Source organism: Coregonus clupeaformis, chromosome 7, assembly GCF_020615455.1.
Source record: "Coregonus clupeaformis isolate EN_2021a chromosome 7, ASM2061545v1, whole genome shotgun sequence".
Lineage (NCBI taxonomy): Eukaryota > Metazoa > Chordata > Actinopteri > Salmoniformes > Salmonidae > Coregonus > Coregonus clupeaformis.
In genome coordinates, this window is record NC_059198.1 from 8,533,998 (window position 1) to 8,548,328 (window position 14,331).

The following is a 14,331-nucleotide window of genomic DNA, read 5'->3' on the forward strand; positions in this document are numbered from 1 at the left end:
GGAAAATAGTTTAATTGTTTTTTATTGCAACACACAAATTCTTGCAGTTTTACGATCTCACCACCGGGGGTGCTGTAGCACCCCAAGCACCTCTACATCCCGTGGCTATGGTTAAGACAAGATGATTGGTTCAATAATCTCAAGCAGGATGGCAGTAGAACAGAACAGGTCCTGTTATTGGTCAGGTAGGCACTAGGCCCGGAGTGACAGGCCTGCTCATGGGACCTGGCTCTTGTAGCCATAGTTGAGTTCTGCCCCTCCACTAAGCAGCAGGTCTATCCCAGTGCAGAACGTAGCATCAGCAGCCAGGTACAGAGCAGCCAACCCACTCTCAGCTTCTGTCCCCATTCGACCAAGCAGCTGTTGGAGATTAGGAAGAATGTTACTGATAAGGTATCAGGTTCATCAAGATGAGAGATGCAAGTGAAATTAGGAAGTCTCTACCAACCCTCCCTTTTCAATGCATTCTGAAATATGTCATTGTAACAGATCTTATATTTTATCTTATATATTATCTTGTATGGCTCCTGTCCAGTGAGCACTTGCCTGAGCGTTCTCTCCCTCTTTAATGGTAGCCAAGGTATCTGCAGTCTGTCCAGCCAGCTCCTCCCACAGAGGTGTCATCACATTACCAGGGGAGATGCTAAAAGAGATTACACATTTAGACTGCAGCAAACAGAGCTAGAGATCAGAGAAAAAGTGGAAAAATACAAAAGTATTTTAAAAACAGGACAGACGGAGGGAAAGAGAAAAAAGGAAGTAGAAAATCTTAAAAGTTTGTAAAAGGAGACAGATGCCAGTTCTACTCACCAGTTGACTCTCACTTGGTACCGACTCTCATCCACAGCCATGGCTTTTGTCATGGCAATGATCGCCCCCTTGTGGAGGAAAAGAGACACATCAACCCTGTTAGGCCTACTTCTCCAAGCCTCAAACAATGGGATAAAGTACTGATGCATACTGTTATCTAGACGTTTAGTTCACCTTTGTGGCTACATATGGTGCTGCATTTTTCTGACCAATGGAGCCCACCAGACTGGACAAGTTAATGATGTTCCCCTGGCGCTGTCGCAGGTGGGGCAGGGCATACTGAGGGGAGAGAGGTGAGGAGATCCCGTGATGAAACAAAACATATTATAAGCCATATAATAACACTTTATTAAGGCTCATACATGCTTATAACAAGTAATAAAGCATTATACCTGAAGGCTTTCAGTAACGTCAATATAATGAGTGAATTATTTACTTTGGAGGCCAGGAAGTAACTGATGAGGTTAAGATTCAAAAGATCTCTGAACTCATCTGCAGTAGTGTCATCTGTGGGTTTATGAGGTGGGTCTGAGAGGGGATGAAAGAGAGGGAACTCAATTAATACAGCATAAACACTATCCAAATGGCTATGGAGTATGGGAATTGTAGAAGAGGGGGAAAAAAACATGCATTTCATATACACAAAAAAAGTGTTAAGTGGTTCAAAAATCCACCTCCAGGAACTTATGCAGGTCTTAAAAAACGATAGAAAACCAGTATAGCATTAAAAATACATCCGCGTTGCGGCTTGCCCCTTTGTCAGGGTTTGAGGATCAGGATGTGATCGGTTTGATGGTGCAAGCTGCAACGCATATACACTGAGTGTACAGACCAGGTGAATACAAGTACCCTGTAGCTCAGTTGGTAGAGCATGGCGCTTGCAACGCCAGGGTTGTGGGTTCGTTTCCCACGGGGGGCCAGTATGAAAATGTATGCACTCACTAACTGTAAGTCGCTCTGGATAAGAGCGTCTGCTAAATGACTAAAATGTAAATGTAAATACAGGTGAAAACTATGATCCCTTATTGATGTCACTTGTTAAATCTCCTTCAATCAGTGTAGATGAAGTGGATGAGACAGGTTAAAGAAGGATTTTTAAGCCTTGAGACAATTGAGACATGGATTGTGTATGTGTGCCATTCAGAGGGTGAATGGGCAAGACAAAAGATTTTAGTGCCTTTGAACGGGGTATGGTAGTAGGTGCAAGGCGCACCGGTTTGTGTCAAGAACTGCAACGCTTCTGGGTTTTTCACCCTAAACAGTTTCCCGTGTGTATCAAGAATAGTACACCACCCAAAGGACATCCAGACAACTTTGGGAAGCATTGGAGTCAACATGGACCAGCATTCCTGTGGAACGCTTTCGACACCTTGTAGAGTCCAGGCTGTTCTGAGGGCAAAAGGGGGGGGGTGCAACTTAATATTAGGAAGGTGTTCTTAATGTTTTGTTCACTCAGTGTATGTGTTTTTAATGCTTGAATATGCCTGTTTAAATAACGGCTTGCCTTTTTAAGTGCCTGGACGTGGATTATACCACCTATCACCTGATTTGTGGATATAGAATTTCCTTTCTTTCTTTCCTTAACAACATCAGTTCTCGTACAAAATTATAGCAGATACTCACGCCACCCAGCATTGTTGACCAGACAGTCTATTTGACCATAATGCTCCACTGTCACTGTAATCAACCTCTGCAGAGAGAATATCATACGTTGAGTTGACTGCACTCTGTCATTGACCACCACACTGTTGTAAGACGTTTATAATTGCTATCTCCAGGTATGTGTACCTATGATCCCATTACCTATGTACCTACCTAACTTGCTACATAGAGCCTAAGCTGAAAAACCAGCTTGACACACCACTAAAATAACATACAAGCATACCCACGTCCCTCAGTCAAACACACAAAACAGGTTATAGCAATGTCACTATTGTTCACAAGCACCAGGGTCTGAACACTGATGATTGATGATTGGACGAGTAGCTGGAGTGTCACTAAGGCTCTTTGAGAAAGACATGTAGAAAAAACAGAAGTTGCTCTGGATAAGAATATCTGCTAAATGACCTAAATGTAAATGTAAAACATTATGGAAACGCACTGAAGGACGTACGCCTTGCAGTGTTAAAGTCTGATCACTAATACATTTTAATTGTCGGATGTGGCTTCATCTATCTGTCCACTCCAATATATATATATTTGTTTTGTTTTGTTTGTTGATTAATACATTTTTACTAATTAATAAATGTATGCCAGCACAGACCTCAATGCCTATGAGCGAACTCTCAGTCTGGGAGGCAAGCATAAAAAACATGGGAGGAAACCAGGGCACAGGAAACACAGAGAGCTTCAAATAATGACCGACTGGGCCTTTAATAGTGATTTCTAAGCAGTTTATAAGCAGACCTTCAAATGAGGGACAAGGGGCTTGCTAGAGCTGTGAGTAAACTCAGTGGAGAAGAGTCCTTTCGCAGGCAGAGATAATCCAACAAAGACTAAAGATAGGTGGAGTGTAGATTACAATGCAAAACGTAATAGTAAGCATTCTGATAAACCACAGGTCATGTGATCCATTGAGGAATGAGGATATAAACTCTGTTGAAATGGTGTGCATATGAGTGATCATTTGACTCTCATTTCACTGCTCTATAAGATAAATCATTGCCCAGAAGCCCTACCTTGATGTCCTCCTCTTTGGAGATGTCACAAGGGACAAATTTGCAGGACCCTGGCCCTGCCCTGTTCAGCTCGGCCTCTAGAGCCTGTCCTTCTGGCACTATAAAAATATATATATTTAAAAAAAATAAGAATACAGTAAACTTATGAATATGCAATGTAAAGATGATGTAGAAAGGGATTTTTTTATGATTCATAAAGTCTTCAACAATGGATTACTGATGAATGAAGATTCTGAGACACATTATTGATACCTGTGTGGTGATTCTGATGGTTTCTCGTAACTGATGGCTTCTACAGTTGTGGTGTGGTGTCTAAGCAATTTATGACTTTGCTAACGTTTGCAAATGGTATCTTAGAGGATGTTGATTCAGCTTAGGGAAGCATCTGGGGAGCAGTTCTATAGGGGCACCCTAAAACAGAGGAAGTCTGTTGTGTGGAGTCATGGGATTGGTCTGTAGGGGAAACCACCCATATCATGTTAAAGATTATAAATACTTGGTTGGGACAAAGGAGGACAGACAAAACATATTATTTTGGGTCCGTTGTTCTCCAGATGCCTGCAGATGTCTGTAAATTTACGCTGAAATCCTTTGAAATAATAAACCTTTATAATCAAAGTACAGTGTAAGCGGACTCCTTGTTCTCACAGCATAATTAGCAACATATTTTTAGATACCACAGTGGCTAGATGGAGCAGCATAAATAAGTTACTTTATGTAGCAGGTTAGGAGAACTAATGCAGCAGCTTAGGATAATTAACGTAGCAGGTTAGGATAATTAAAGTAGCAGGCTAGGATAATTAACGTAGCAGGTTAGGAGAAAAGGGTTAAGGTTAGGCTTAGCTGCAATACTACAGTTGTCACCGACGCAACTCGAACATGCAACTTTTGGTACGTAGCTGTACTCCATCTAGCCACAACCGTAGAAGCCACCAGTTCCACCACACCTGAAAAGGTATACTTTAATCTGAGCAAAAAAAATCTAAGAAATGTGCAGACACTCACCCCCTCTTGCACAGAAGACAACTTTGGCTCCATTCTCCACTGAGAAAAAAACAACAGAATAGCAAATTATTGTTGCACCAGTACCTCACTCTGCTCAAATCCCAACAAACTAACTTCAAATCAGCAACTTTGATTCTTACCAAATACTTTGACAATCCCTCTACCAATCCCTTTAGACCCGCCGGTCACAATGACAACTTTGTCGCCGTAACGCAATGTACTGCCTGACATGTTCACTAGAGCCACTGGGTCACGGGTGATTATTTCAGTGATGATACTTTCGCAAAGAACCGCCACTACCTGGTTGACTGTGTTTGTCGAATGCCACAAACAAAGTTACTTGCCCTCTTTCCAAGCTACACTTTTTATTATTATATTTCTTTATATGCAGCCATAAAGCAAAATATATAATTGTATCCCTGCCGTTGTCTTTTTGTCTTTTACATTTCTACGTTTACTTTCTCTTCCTCCTCCAAGTTCCTCAAAAATCATGGGGTTTGTTGTCGTCTGTGAAGACTGGCGAGCAGCTTTGCGGGACTTGTAGTTTAAGCGCCATGCAAATTCTAATGCACATTCTGGTGCTGCAACCTGCTGTGTCAACATGCATACCGGTATCTCAGTCTATGTATGAGGCATTTTCTGAAATGGAAAAAATAAGCAATTACATTCATCAATCAACCAATAAGCAAATGGGATGGTTTTTGCAATTGTATAATTAATATATATATATATTTTTAAAATACTTTGAATGCTCTGATGCTCACTTTCCTGTAAAATACACCTAATATCAGTGTTATAGCTGTTATACATTTTAATTGGGATGTTTTTCCTAATTTGGTACATTTCTCTAAATAGGTCAACCATCAACTCTTATTTTACATTTGAGTCATTTAGCAGACGCTCTTATCCATAGCAACTTACCGGAGCAATTAGGATGTGGTGTCCTTGACAACGATGCTGATCTATGCTGTGATGATAAGAAGTCAGCTTACACTGTACTTTGATTATAAAGGTTTATTTGTATCAAAGATCACAGTATGAATTTACAGACATCTGCAGATATCTGGAGAACAACGGCCCAATCTGTTGTCTAATATGTTGTCTCTCCCCGTCCTTTGTTCAGAACATGGTATTTATATCCTATGTAACATAATATGGCGTGATTTTAATAAACCAATCCCCGGCCTCTACATAGCAGACTTTCCTCTATTCCAAGAAACCTATGTAGTAATGCTTTCCAGATTTTTCCGCAAGCAGAGCCAAGTTCCTCTAACACACCATTTGCAAACGTCAGCAAAATCATAAACTGTTTAGATACTACAAGGGTTAAGTGTCTTGCTCAAGGGCACATCAACATATTTTGTTACCTAGTCGACTAGGGGATTCGAACCAGCGAACTTTCGGTTACTGGCCCAACGTGGCTCTGTCGTAGCCGGCCGCGACCGGGAGACCCATGGGGCGGCGCACAATTGGCCCAGCGTCGTCCAGGGTAGGGGAGGGAATGGCCGGCAGGGATGTAGCTCAGTTGGTAGAGCTTGGCGTTTGCAACGCCAGGGTTGTGGGTTTGTTTCCCACAGGGGGGGCCAGTATGAAAAAAAATTAAATAATGTATGCACTCACTAACTGTAAGTCGCTCTGGATAAGAGCATCTGCTAAGACTAAAATGTAAATGTAAACGCTCTTAACGGCTAGGCTACCTGCCGCCCCATGTAACCTTTTTCTATACCTGCCGCCCCATGTAACCTTTTTCTAGCCCAGAAATAATGCTGTTGACATCTTACCTGTTGTTGTCACTATATGTCCCTTTCATTTTTGTTGACACCACACCTGTGAGTCATTACCTGTCTGACACGTCTGCACCATACCCTATACTAAACCATACACTAAGCCAACTGAATAAAGGTTTACGAAAGGATAATCACAAAAGGAGTGTCTTGGCTTTTTGTTGTAGGCTTTCAGTTTTACTGTTTGTTCTCATAACATGTATTAACATGTTTGTAAATGTGACTAGGGCCCTACATTTTTCCTGACCACACCTCACCAGGAAATACATTGGCTCTGCTATATAACTTGTTTACGGCCCAGAGTGTTTCCTGGTAAGGTTACATGGTCAGAAAAACACAGGGCCCTAGTCAGGAGCAATATAAATACTAAAGCCAGAATGGAACGCCAGAATATATTCTCACTGGGATTTCATGGGTGTTCATTTGGGTCTTGTACATGTGTTGAGGGTGGTGTGTGTGTGTGTGTGTGTGTTTGTGTGTGTGTGTGTGTGTGTGTGTGTTTATGACAGGGAGAGAGGGAGAATTTAAGACTTTAAGAGAGGGGCAGGGGGCTGACATTTGGGGGTGGGGGTATGAGGAGGACGCTGTGCTGAGGTTGGAGAGAGAAGGCTGTGGATTGAATTTCGACCTGACAGCATTCTCCAGAGAACTAGTGGGAATGAGAGAGAGCAAAGGGGAGAGACTGAAGACCATGACCTACAAACAAGCTTAACTATCTTCACTTCACCCAGGGTGGGGAATCAGCAGACGGATTAACACTACCCCTGAAGGAGCCATGGTGCCCCCAAGTTCCCTTCCCTTCCCCCCCAGACCTGACACAGCTAGGGAGCTGGGAGATAGAGACTTACGGAGAGATCAAACAGGGGATAGACAGACAGAGAGACGGCCAGAGGGAGGGCCGGACAGACAGACAGCCAGACAGAGAGACGGCCAGAGGGAGGGCCAGACAGACAGACAGACAGACAGACAGACACCCCGTGGTGGAGGTACAGTAGTGGAGGCACCGTGATTTTCTTGAGTAATTAGTCTCTATCAACAGTAGCTGACTGACAGAGGGGTAAGTGGGACAGTGCAGGCTGATTCTCGTAAATAACACCAACAATATGGTTCTTACTTCACAGCAGCATGCTTGGGCATGGCTTGTAACTAGGATGTTTATGAGTAAGACTCTGTGTTATTCTAATAATGGCTGTGTTTACTGTAAAGACTAACCTTCTGATGAAAAAATTGTCATTCTGACCGAACATAAAGGTTAAAGGTTCTGATTGAAATAACACCTGTCTAGTCATGCTTTTATTTGTTATTTTGTACTGTAGTTGTAAAATGTGTCTTGCATATTTGCGGGTGAATTGGCGTAAATTACTTAGCATGTTACATTTCTGTTAAATAATTATGAGTATTAAAATTGCCAATAATGTGAGATGTTTCTCCTTCTCCTTTTTTATCTGCCTTTATCTTCTGCAGTACCTGATATGTCTCTTGATAACTTGAGCAACTTTGTGCATTTCTCTCCTCTAGAGAGAGGGACAAACTGTCCACACAAATAACTAAATAGAAGTAGAACGACAGACCAAGGAATGGAGAACCATGACAAGGGAGGAGGTGAAGGGGGAGGAGAAGGAGACAAGAAACATCTCCCAGAGGAGGTGAGTGAGAGCGACAAGCGGACCAAGGACCAGCGCAACGAGGCGGAGAAGGGAGAGAAGGAGACGGAGAACGACGGCAGTGAAAAGGAGAGTGTTGAGGGGAAGAGGGAAAGCTGTCGTCGCTCAGGCTCCCTGTGGAGGGGGGGCTGGGCTCTGACGGAGCGGCTAGCCATCAATGTGTCGGGGATGCGCTACGAGACACAGCTCCGCACTCTGGCTCAGTTCCCTGACTCCCTCCTGGGGGACCCCCACCGCAGAATTCGCTACTTTGACCCACTGCGCAATGAGCTGTTCCTGGACCGGAACCGAAACTGCTTCGATGCCATCCTCTACTTCTACCAGTCTGGTGGGCGGCTGCGGCGGCCTGCCAACGTGCCCCTGGATGTTTTCTTGGATGAGCTGCGCTTCTATGAGCTTAGTGAGGAGATAATGGAACGCTTCAAGGAGGACGAGGGCTTCCCCAAGGAGGAGGTGCCTGCGCTGCCTGAGAACGAGATACAGAGGAAGGTTTGGATGCTTTTTGAGCACCCAGAATCCTCCTCGGGCGCACGCATCATCGCCATCATCAGCGTCATGGTCATTGTGGTGTCCATTGCCATCTTCTGCCTGGAGACGCTGCCTGACTTCAGGAACGAGAAGGAGCTCCGAGAGGTGAGAGGGGGCCGTTGTGGGGCCAGGGCCCTGAGGGCCACACAGAAATAACATACAGGAGAGAGAGAGAATGAGAGAGAAACAGAGAAGACAAGAGAATGGTAGAAAAAGAAACGAACAAAGGGACCAGGAGAAAGGGGAAGCTGAGGAAGATGTACAGAAAGCACAGATAGAGGAAGGAGAGGAATGAAGAGAGGATGAAAGAGGAAGGAATGCATCTTGACAGGGTGCTAAGAGAACAGAGGTTAGCACATTGGGAGACTGATGATGGGGTGATTGTCAACAGTTAGTGAAGGATGACAATTAGTGAAGTATGACAGTTAGTGAAGGATGACAATTAGTGAAGGATGACAGTGAAGGATGAGAGTTAGTGAAGGATGACAGTTGGTGAAAGTCAATGACAGATGTCACCCTGTGGAACATAAACGCTACATGTGTGACCACACAGGCCCCTTACAGGGTTAAACACAACATGCGACACCCACACACACACACACACACACACACACACACACACACACACACACACACACACACACACACACACACACACACACACACACACACACACGGGACAGAGACACGGGTTAGAGACACATGGAAAGGAGATGTGGAAGAGATAGTGGGAGAAGGAGAGAGGCGGCGGGTTATTGCTGAGATTATTTTAGTCATGTCGTTAAATCTGACACACTTAGATTGAGGGAAAGGAATGGGAAAAGTGGGGGGTGAGGAGAGGGGGAATGAAAGTACGGTGGGAAAACAAGAGAAATAGGTTTGAGGAGAGAGAGAATCAGAGTCAGGGAATTAGTGAAAGAGGGAGATTGCAGGTAAGAGCGAGAGAGAAAAAGGGATGGAACAGAGAGAGATGAGGGGCAGGAAGGGAGGGGTAAAGATGGACTGCACAAAGAACATTATGCTTTACTGATGGTATCTCCAGATCACTGTCCATCTGTGTCTCACATTGACCGGTGCTCCAGGATCACTGCCAAGACAACTCTGTACGGGAATTGATGGAGTGGATAGGAACATATAAACTGAGAGAGAGAGTGAGGGAGAGAAAGAGAGAGAGAGAGGGTAAGTGAAAGTGGAGTGCAAAGGAGGAGAGAGGAGAGGAGCGTGTCTCACGTTACTCCTTAGAGATCTAAAGGAGCTATATATAGCGTAAGGACAACCCTAAGAGCACATCAACACGTAAACACTGGTTCCTATTAATAAACACATTGACTCATACCCACTGAAAGAGGCATGGAAAGAGTAGTACAGAACACCTATTTGATGACTAGCACAAAATGAAATGAACCCCACACGCCTAGTGGCTTACCGATAAGGTTGGCTTAGCTGCCTTTGGATTTTGAGGGATCATGCAATAGCACAGAACATAAGGTACACGGTGGGTCTTACCGAAGCGCATATGCACACACCCGACCTCTCACACACACTCAGTCACACACACTCACACACACTCACATGATCAGAACATCTGACATAAGACACCCAGTGCTGTGTAGAGCCTGAAAATGGCAACATAGGTGAAGCAACTGAAAATAAATCATTGTCTTTTACAAGACGATCACCTCCCGCTGCAAAGGTAGCTCTAGCTCAGTGCATACAGTATTGTAAGACATGCATGTATGGTTCTGTGACCATTTGGAATGAGCGTCTAGTTGTTATACCTTCCTTATTGGGTGACAAAGAGTGAGAATGTCTGTCGGGGCAGTGTGATCATGGCTTTTGAACCTTATAAAGGTGAGGAGAAACTGAACTAAAGTGGGTGACAGATGTGAGGGCAAATGTCACTCTGTCATTTCAGTTGATAAAAGCATTCCAGGCCTCTACATAAAGACTAACATATGCAGTATATGCACAAACAAACAACTGCTATATATGTACCTCACACAGGCACTCTCACGCACGCACACGGACACGCTCTAACACACAAAAAGGGTATCATAGATTATTGCTTCACTATAGTTATATCATAGGCAATAAAAAGTCAGAGCCATTTGATTCCAATCCATCTCATGGCTGGACATGCCATAAAACCTAAAGTTGACTGACTCACTTTGAACCCCAAGACTGCTTCTTAGAAAACATTGTCAGGATGAAATGAAGTGTCAGAATCCTCGGTCAGTCCAGACGCTGTGCTGTAACATTAGCCTTTGCCACATGCAGTCATGCACTATAATGTTTTTCTTCTATTTAAATATAGAGAAACACATTTGTATCAAAGTCTGCAGAAAGAAAGAGAGAGAGAGAGTGCGATTGCACAAGTGAAGTTATGTTAACACAGTATTACAGTTCTCACAGTCTTAATCAGACCGTGATGACAGATGCATTTTCCACATGTGCTGATTAAAGACTTTGCCACCTTTAAAATAATCAGCTCTCCTCCCTCTCTCCTCCCTCTCCTGTTTACTGTAGTCATCAGGGTTCTCCCCGACCTCTGTCTAACCTTCATTACCCTGTTTGTTATCTCTTGTCTAAACCACGGTCTATCCCCCTTCACTGTTCTACCTCCCCCTCAATCTCTCCTGCTTAATTTCTAACACCACTCACTTTCCCTCTCTCCCTTCAGAAATTCACCTACCAGCCCCATCCTACCCTCCCCAACGTCACCATCCTGGTCCCTCCCACTGGCAGTGCTTTCCATGACCCCTTCTTCCAGGTGGAGACCATATGTATCTTCTGGTTCTCCTTTGAGCTCATTATGCGCTTAGCCAGCTCCCCCAGTAAGCTCCACTTCTTCAAGGACGTGATGAACACTATCGACTTCCTCGCCATCATCCCCTACTTCGTCACTCTGGGCACAGAGCTGGCCAGGGACAAAACCTCCAACAAGGACCCGGGCATGTCTTTGGCCATCATCAGGGTCATTAGGTTGGTCAGGGTGTTCAGGATCTTCAAGCTGTCGCGTCACTCCAAGGGCCTGCAGATCCTGGGCCAGACTCTGAAGGCCAGCCTGAGAGAACTGGCCCTGCTCATCTTCTTCCTCTTCATCGGAGTCATCATCTTCTCCAGCGCCGTCTACTTCGCCGAGGTGGACAGCCCCGACACAGTGTTCACCAGCATCCCCGAGGCCTTCTGGTGGGCCGTGGTCTCCATGACGACAGTGGGCTACGGGGACATGTACCCTACGACTCTGGGTGGCAAGCTGGTGGGCTCCATGTGTGCCATCGCTGGCGTGCTCACCATATCACTGCCAGTCCCCGTCATTGTGTCCAACTTCAGCTACTTCTACCACCGAGAGACGGAGTGTCTCGAGAAAATCAGTGAGTACACCCACATCAGCACCTCTCTCTGGGAGGGTGAGGACAAAGAGGGGGACGAGGGGGAGGGAGATTACACTCCCCTGTATGTGGGCGATTGCAGGGGAATCTGTAACCCCCTCAATGGGACACTGCTGTCAGGACTGTGTGCAGGGCAGGATGGGGAGGAGAACAAAGGCAACGTGTACCTCAGGGAACCCCTGGTCACTCAGGTGTGAGACAGGATGGATGGATAGACAGAGGATCTGCTGAATACAACCCTGGTACACTGCCTCTAAGTTAAATAGAGAGAAAGAAAAAGGAGGATGTCAAAGTAAAGGAGAAAAAAATTAACTATTTTACACAAGGACTTACTTGCACGCTTGCACCGTCAATGGCTTAAACTGTTTACTACAAGCAGAACTGATGAGACCATGGCAGAGATATTCAAGTCACACACAGTGTTCAAAGACTGACAGCTTGGACATCACTTTTATAAAGATTGATTTTTGCTAATGTCACTGAGATACGAGTATGATGCCATCATATTGACTATAAAAACAGCTGAATGTATATTTATTTATTATATATTTACCAGATTGTAATAATTGTCTATACAGTACATAAAATTATAGCAATTGTAAATGTTGGTGTTTTTAAGACATGAGTGAATTGCAGTGCCATTTTATTCGTTATTGTGTGATAGCTAGCTAGATGCACAGGGCCGTTTTGAATGTGTAGCGGGGTTGACTAAGGGCGTTTTCACACTTGGTCCCTTTCAGACAAGTTTTATGAACCCAGTGCAGTTTGCACATTTTTTGTGCAGTGTAAACACTCCCAAAGGAACCCAGACCCCCTCAGAAGAGCCCCCTAAGCGAACCGAACTGAGACCATCTCGAGAGGTGGTCTGAGTTCGGTTCGCTTGAATTCCGAGGTTCGGTTCCCTTTTTTAAGGCAATGTGAACACAAAGCTCCCCAGGTTCGCTTGTCATTATTCCTGCATGACACACTAGACTACTGCAACATTGTTTCCCCTGCCATAACCCCTCACATTGGTGCGACAAAAGAGAGAAGGAGGATGTGCAGGTTTGTAGAAAAAAACGTGTTGTTTGTCGATATTGATTAGTGATTGTCAAGAATCCACAGACATTTTTAGTTTTTAGTTCAGATTATTTGTTTGCCATATCTGATCTATTGGCTAAAATAGCTTCATAAACTCTTTATTCAATTGTGGGATTTGAATAGTGTGAGAAAACAACAAATTTGGTGAGAATCACAACATAGGGTCCAAAATTAATTCTAGCTCTTAAAGGGGCAGTAGCCTACATTGGGTGTACAATTTTCAATTACAGCATTATTTAATCTGCAGTTATTCTTCTGCTATTTATTCTGTTACCAATAATATTTACATGTTAATAGTGTCTTCTGATTAAAATGATTATGTCTCCCCTTTTTTTAACTAAATGCAGTCTATTAGCTTTCAAAATGTAAGTAGGTATATCTAGCTGTCCGATAACACGTTCTGATGGAATGGCTTGTCCTGCACTTTGTAAAAACCCAGAGTGCATTGAGTGAATATTGGAAAAAGATCTTGATTCCTTTCTAAACATGGCAATGTCAATGCAAAGAGGACTCGGACCACAAAATAGGTGAAGTGAACTGACAAAATAGTTGAGTCCTCATTCAAAGATCAGTTCTTTAAAAGAGGACTATATGTAAAAACACCCTGAATGCCCTGATGGGACTGGGCACCCGTCTATGACAGCTATGGCAGAAATGGTCTGCAGTAATATTGTGTTGACATGGAACACAAAGAGATCAGCCTGGGGGCTGTGGTGCAGACAGAGAGCAGCCCTACGTGTTGGTCCTGGGCCAGTGGAGAGTTTTCAGTGTGTAATGGAGACAGCTAGGCTGGGCGGCAGGGAAATCTGATTCTGGACCTGATGAATCATGCTGCTGTCAGGCTTCCAGCTGACCCTTCCTCCCAATGGCTGTGCAGGGCTAACACTAGTAGACACCACTGGCCTAAATCCATACTCACCCCACTGGGTAGAACTACTTTACTGGTCAGTCCAAAGACAAATCCCTGCCCCTGTCCATATTACCATGGTGCCTCAGTTACCTTGCCTAATTAGAATTTGTCTTAACAAAATGCTTTTTACAGTGTTCAGTGTTTATATTGTGGTTTATACAGTAAATATGTTCTTATGATGAGAGATTGTGAGCTGCGCAGATTGTATGAGAGAGTGGGTAGTGTGTGTGTATGTGTGTATGCACGTGTGTGTGGTTACCAGTATGTGGTCTATGACAGTGAGCCCTGTTTATATGTGTGTGAACCCTGTTTATATTTGCTGTATTTAATAAAGATGGTATTTTATCAGTTATGTAAATGAGTCCCTGTTTTGTTAACAGAGGGGAGATGAGTCAGCAGATTTCCACTTCACCAGAAAACTATTTCATTATTTAAAAAACAACAACCAAAATGTCAAGTCTTTCAAAATGTTGTCATAAT

At 44.0% G+C, this 14,331-nt stretch overlaps 2 protein-coding genes across 3 annotated transcripts; one reads left to right on the forward strand and one right to left on the reverse strand.

The window, feature by feature from the left end:
• Positions 1 to 6: 6 nt before the first annotated feature.
• On the reverse strand, positions 7 to 5,002 carry LOC121568937 (17-beta-hydroxysteroid dehydrogenase 14). The gene is made up of 9 exons (XM_041879432.2): positions 4,634 to 5,002; positions 4,494 to 4,532; positions 3,489 to 3,586; positions 2,434 to 2,500; positions 1,247 to 1,338; positions 985 to 1,089; positions 811 to 878; positions 547 to 643; positions 7 to 360 (listed from the first exon to the last, which is right to left on the reverse strand). The coding sequence occupies exons 1-9, from the start codon at positions 4,722 to 4,724 to the stop codon at positions 217 to 219; spliced, it is 801 nt and encodes a 266-aa protein (XP_041735366.1). The 5' UTR covers positions 4,725 to 5,002; the 3' UTR covers positions 7 to 216.
• A 2,032-nt stretch (positions 5,003 to 7,034) lies between these two features.
• On the forward strand, positions 7,035 to 14,199 carry LOC121568921 (potassium voltage-gated channel subfamily A member 1-like). Of its 2 annotated transcripts, none has more exons than XM_045221113.1 (3): positions 7,035 to 7,334; positions 7,742 to 8,574; positions 11,150 to 14,199. In XM_045221113.1, the coding sequence occupies exons 2-3, from the start codon at positions 7,855 to 7,857 to the stop codon at positions 12,056 to 12,058; spliced, it is 1,629 nt and encodes a 542-aa protein (XP_045077048.1). In that variant the 5' UTR covers positions 7,035 to 7,334; positions 7,742 to 7,854; the 3' UTR covers positions 12,059 to 14,199. The 2 variants fall into 2 exon arrangements, with proteins under 2 accessions (XP_045077048.1, XP_045077047.1); XM_045221112.1 differs by having other exon boundaries at positions 7,796 to 8,574.
• The last annotated feature ends 132 nt before the right edge of the window (positions 14,200 to 14,331 follow it).